The 6,000-nt window shown below is 42.9% G+C and overlaps 1 protein-coding gene across 3 annotated transcripts in view; it reads left to right on the top strand.

Annotated features, from left to right (window-relative positions):
* Nucleotides 1–1,110: 1,110 nt before the first annotated feature.
* ABCD2 (ATP binding cassette subfamily D member 2) overlaps nucleotides 1,111–6,000 on the top strand; it is a 67,840-nt gene continuing 62,950 nt past the window's right edge. For all 3 annotated transcript variants that reach the window (XM_073328419.1, XM_073328418.1, XM_073328420.1), the window contains exons 1-2: nucleotides 1,111–2,441; nucleotides 4,133–4,313. In XM_073328419.1, the coding sequence (XP_073184520.1) occupies nucleotides 1,404–2,441; nucleotides 4,133–4,313 (1,219 nt within the window). In that variant the 5' untranslated portion in view covers nucleotides 1,111–1,403. The remainder of the gene's footprint in view (nucleotides 2,442–4,132; nucleotides 4,314–6,000) is intronic.

Here is a 6,000-nt window from a genome sequence, read left to right as displayed (position 1 = left end):
AATTATAATTTCAATATAATTTATTCTACTTTCACACTGGAAATCTAAGTACACTGTGTCCACCGGATCCCCTTTGTCCACATGTTTGTTGACCCCCTCAAAGAACTCTAATAGATTAGTAAGATGTGATCTCCCTTTACAGAAACCATGTTGACTTTTGCACAACAATTTATGTTCTTCTGTGTCTGACAATTTTATTTTTTACTATTGTTTCAACTAATTTGCCCGGTACTGACGTTAGACTTACCGGTCTGTAATGGCCAGGATCACCTCTAAAGCCCTTCTTAAATATTGGCGTTACATTAGCTATCTTCCAGTCATTGGGTACAGAAGCTGATTTAAAGGACAGGTTACAAACCATAGTTAATAATTCCACAATTTCACATTTGAGTTCTTTCAGAACTCATGGGTGAATGCCATCTGGTCCCAGTGACTTGTTACTGTTAAGTTTCTCAATTAATTCGAAAACCTCCTCTAGTGACACTTCAATCTGTGACAATTCCTCAGATTTGTCACCTACAAAAGACGGCTCAGGTTTGGGAATCTCCCTAACATCCTCAGCCATGAAGACTGAAGCAAAGAATTCATTTAGTTTCTCTGTGATGACTTTATCATTTTTAAGTGCTCCTTTTGTATCTGGATCATCCAGGGGCCACACTGGTTGTTTAGCAGGCTTCCTGCTTCTGATGTATTTGTTATTACCTTTTGAGTTTTTGGCTAGCTGTTGTTCAAACTCCTTTTTGGCTTTTCTTATTACATTCTTACATTTAATTTGGCAGTGTTTATGCTCCTTTCTATTTACCTCACTAGGCTTTGACTTCCACTTTTTAAAAGATGCCTTTTTATCTCTCTGCTTCTTTTACATAGTTGTGAAGCCACAGTGGCTCTTTTTTAGTTCTTTTACTGAAGAGTTTAGGTAGCTCCCAAGTACCTTCCCTCCTCCCTTCAGTTCCCCTTTTGTTCCTCTCTCTGGAGGTAAATCTAGAAGTGATACACTTGCAAAATCAGCAGCCCATTGGTGACTCTTTCCCCACCCCCTCAACCTCTGATGCGCCTCCTGGGTGGTCCTCCCAGTGTCTAGCGACGCTCCTGCCAAGGCCAATACCTAGCCCAAGTTGAGCTGCATGAATCGGGTGCTGCCAGCACGGACCGGCCCTGTTCCGGGCGCAGGATTCAGAGCGCGCCGCGCGGGGCTGGGAAAGGTCCAGAGGGAAGCGGTGGGTTCCCCAGCTCTTCGCAGCCAATGAGCGGGCGGCGGAGGCGGAGTTGGCGGCGGCGGATCTCAGCAGGCGGCAGCTCTCGGTGCATCGGAGGGAACCATCCGGCCCTGGGAGCCGGCGTCCGTCCCCTCGCCTCTGTTCCAGCAAGGGCGGCGGGGAAGGCGCCGCGGCAGAGCATGAGGCATGCCCGGGCTTCATGAACGTCCCTCCTCGGCGGTCTTCCTCTTGGGCATGACCCAGCGCCAGAGCATCCCTGCTCCGCGGCGGTCCCTGCGGCTGTGCGACATGACCCAGCTGCTGCGTGCCGCAACCGGGCGAGGGAAGTGGAGCGGATCCAGCGCGGCCAAGCGGGCTGCGTGCCTGGTGGCTGCGGCATATGGGCTGAACATCCTCTACCCCGTCCTCCGCAAGCGCCTGCAGCAGACAGCCTGCGAAAAGGGCTTGCAGGCTGCCTGCCGGGCGGGAGGGGGAGAGGAGCCGCTGCATTGCAGCCGGATCCGGGGCAGAGCCTCCCCAGCAGTGAATGCGGAATTTTTCAGGCAGCTGCTGGAACTTCGTAAGATCCTCTTCCCGAAGCTTGTGAGCACCGAATCGGGCTGGCTTTGCCTCCACTCGGTGGCTCTGGTCTCCCGGACCTTCCTCTCCATCTACGTGGCCGGGCTGGATGGGAAGATCGTCAAGAGCATCGTGGAGAAGAAGCCCAGGAGCTTTGCCATCAAATTAATCAAGTGGCTCATGATTGCAATTCCTGCCACTTTCGTGAACAGCGCCATACGGTACCTGGAGTGCAAGCTGGCCCTAGCCTTCCGTACCCGCCTGGTGGATCATGCCTATGAGACCTACTTTGCCAATCAAACTTACTATAAGGTGATCAATATGGATGGGAGGCTGGCGAACCCTGACCAGTCCCTGACCGAGGACATCATGATGTTCTCCCAGTCGGTGGCACACCTGTACTCCAACCTGACCAAACCCATCCTGGATGTGGTGCTGACATCCTATAGTCTTATCCAGACCGCCAGGTCCAGGGGAGCAAACCCCATCGGGCCTACGCTGCTGGCAGGGCTTGTGGTGTATGCCACGGCGAGAGTACTGAAAGCGTGCTCACCCAAATTTGGCAAGCTGGTCGCAGAGGAAGCTCATAGAAAGGGTTATCTACGGTACGTCCATTCGCGGATTATAGCCAATGTGGAAGAGATCGCCTTCTACAGAGGACACAAGGTAAAATGGAAATAAAGGCAAGGACTAAAATCTGGGATGATTCAGAACTGTTGCTGTACTACTAGATGTTGATCTACTGTAATAAGGGTGGTCATGTGCCCTCGCCCTCTCCTCTGTGAGGGATATGAATTCCTCTGATTCCTAAACCTGTTTACGATATATACTCTCCCACATTGTTTGGAGAGAGACAGAAGTATAGAGTATTCTCCATTTTATTTTTCTTTTAAAGTATTCCTACTTCTGAGCAGCATCACGTTTCTCTAGTAAATTTTAGTTTCCCTTTTCTGTCTCGTTTCCAAAAGGTGCCCTAGCTCTTAACCTTTCCTGCCTCTTATTTTTCCCCTATTTTATTAACTAAGAATATTTAATGATACAGAAATACTATTTCTCTAAATGCAAAAATCAGTAGCACACAGTAATCTAGAAGAAAACTTTGCTATAGTTTAGATGGCAACACAGTCTTTGACATTGTCTTGTATAGATAGCTAAGGAAAATTGTTGTCACTACAGTCCTAAAGTTGCTGAAATAGAGTACACTATTTGGGTTATCAGTTACATAAAAGTAACATAATTTAAAAATCAGCATGTTGAAGAAATTTTCAAAATTATATTGTGAATTTTGACTGCATTGTGTTTAAAATGGCTTTTAAAAAAGTTTCACATAATGTGAAAAAGAAAATGGCAAAATTTCACACTACCCGTTTGGTCAGTATTAATTAAAGTATTAATAAGACAACATAAACATTTAATTTTTATAGTAGCAATGAGCACCAAAAATTGTCTGCAGCACTGCATTAACTGCAGCTCAAATAAACATTAAATTCAACACTTTTTTTCCGATTCCCACTTTTGTGTGGGCTCAAATTGACTGCATTATGTCATACTGATTTGTCACTTTTCAGAGTAGCAGCCGTGTTAGTCTGTATTCGCAAAAAGAAAAGGAGTACTTGTGGCACCTTAGAGACTAACAAATTTATTTGAGCATAAGCTTTCGTGAGCTACAGCTCACTTCATCGGGTGCATTCAGTGGAAAATACACTGAAAATACACTGTATTTTCCACTGAATGCATACGATGAAGTGAGCTAAAGCTTATGCTCAAATAAATTTGTTAGTCTCTAAGGTGCCGCAAATACTCCTTTTCTTTTTGATTTGTCACTATTCTTGACTCATTTCCTTGATGTAGATTATCACTTCCTCTTGGCACATTGCTGAAAGACATGAAATACCAATTGGAGGTATTGGTTCTGCAGATTTACTCAGGCAAAACTCTCATTGGAATAAATTGGAATTTTGCAGGCTTGAGTCCCCAAATGTTGCCTATTCCTCTTCATTAAACATGTAGAATTAGTTTTACTTTGATGGTAAGGAACAGCTTTTATCACTCACTTGTATTTTGCTCTGGTACTGTGAAGTGGGTGGAAAACTGCCAGAGTGAGGTAAAGGGGCATTGGTGTAAATCAGAATCAGGCCCAATGAGTTCCATGAGCTATGCTGATTTACACTGAGAATGTGGCCCTTTGTGTAAACAGATACCACATAGCTTGCAGTACTGATTGCAAGGTATAGTGAAGAATTCAAATCCGAACACTGGTTATTTGATTATATTATAAGTACGTGTGTGTGTATTGTACCTATATGTATATTAATATTTACTATTCTGTGTAAGTACTTACATTTTTTTAACTATAGGTGGAGATGAAACAACTACAGAAAAGTTACAAGGCTTTGGCAGACCAAATGAACCTCATATTGTCTAAACGTTTGTGGTACATCATGATAGAGCAGTTCCTGATGAAGTACGTCTGGAGTAGCTGTGGTTTGATTATGGTGGCGGTACCTATCATCACAGCAACAGGATTTGCAGATGGCGGTAATAAGACTTTTATTTAATTTCAAATGTTTGTTTAAAGATATTAGTGTAGAAGACTAGTCACGTAAGAAGACTACGTTTCATTTTAATACCATTTGTAGCTGCCGCGCTATAATATCCAAACACCATGCATGCCTCATCCTTGGGTAGCTCCTGGGATGTGTTTAAACTTTACAAACAAACCACTTGAAGAAATATCAGTGACAAAAAACATATCTTTGAATTTAAACCTGATAAACAGAATACATTCTGAATCAAAGGATAGGTTTTTCAAATAAGATGCCAAGGTGAATTGTGGAGAAACAGTTTATAAATATCACTTTAACCATTTACTGCCCTTTTTGATGTATGAAGATGGTCTCACAAACTTTAAAATAAAATCTTGTTTTTTATATTCGCAATATCAAGAATGTCAGGTGCTGGCTTTCCTCTCTTCACAGGCCCTAAGCAGTGATGTCTCATCAAGTTGTAACTTTAGCTGTAGCTCTCATGCCCCAACCAAGGCTGGGAAGATGTGTCAATTCTCAGAATGTCTGCTGCTATATTATTAAATACTATCTGACTATCTAGTGGTTTTTCTGTGGCGTTTGCTCATCACCTTAGTATCAGAGTGCTTCACAAACATTAATTAATGTTTATTTATTCTGTTTTGTGCTGACCTGTGTAAGAATCAGCATCTCCTCTCACCTCAAGTAGAGTACAGAAAGGGATGTGAAGCTCAGGTTATAGGCTTTTATGACAGAACTATTCAGGTCTTCTGAAAATCATGTCCAGATCTTCCAGCAATGAGAGCGAAGTGAGGCCCTGATTTTAAAGTTGTTTGAAATGTGTTTTTTTTTTTTAAAAGTCAGGGAAAAAATGCAGTTTGGCAGAGCAGGAGGCAAGGGGAATGTGTTAAATTAAGAAGTAGTAACAAGCAAAAAAAAAAATTATTTGCTTATTACATAGAATCATAGGACTGGAAGGGACCTGAAGAGGTCATCTAGTCCAGTCCCCTGCACTCATAGCAGGACTAAGTATTATGTAGACCATTCCTGACAGGTATTTGTCTAACCTGCTCTTAAAAATCTCCAATGATGGAGATTCCGCAACCTCCCTAGGCAATTTATTCCAGTGCTTAACCACCCTGACAGGAAGTTTTTCCTAATGTCCAACCTAAACCTCCCTTGTTGAAGTTTAAACCCAATTCTTCTCCCTCCTCCTTGTAACAACCTCTTATGTACTTGAAACATGTGCAACTCTTTGTACTTTCAAAAAAAGAAAAGGAGTACTTGTGGCACCTTAGAGACTAACCAATTTATTTGAGCATAAGCTTTCGTGAGCTACAGCTCACTTCATCGGATGCATACTGTGGAAAGTATAGAAGATCTTTTTATACACACAAAGCATGAAAAAATGGGTGTTTACCACTACAAAAGGTTTTCTCTCCCCCCACCCCACTCTCGTTCTGGTAATAGCTTATCTAAAGTGATCACTCTCCTTACAATGTGTATGATAATCAAGGTGGGCCATTTTCAGCACAAATCCAGGGTTTAACAAGAACCTCTGAGGGGGGGGGTAGGAAAAAACAAGGGGAAATAGGTTATCTTGCATAATGACTTAGCCACTCCCAGTCTCTATTCAAGCCTAAGTTAATTGTATCCAATTTGCAAATGAATTCCAATTCAACAGTCTCTCGCTGGAGTCT

Source organism: Lepidochelys kempii, chromosome 1 (genome assembly GCF_965140265.1).
Source record: "Lepidochelys kempii isolate rLepKem1 chromosome 1, rLepKem1.hap2, whole genome shotgun sequence".
In the NCBI taxonomy this organism is placed as follows: Eukaryota; Metazoa; Chordata; order Testudines; family Cheloniidae; genus Lepidochelys; species Lepidochelys kempii.
Note: the sequence above shows the minus strand (reverse complement) of the source record. Positions and strands in the feature narration are given on the sequence as shown.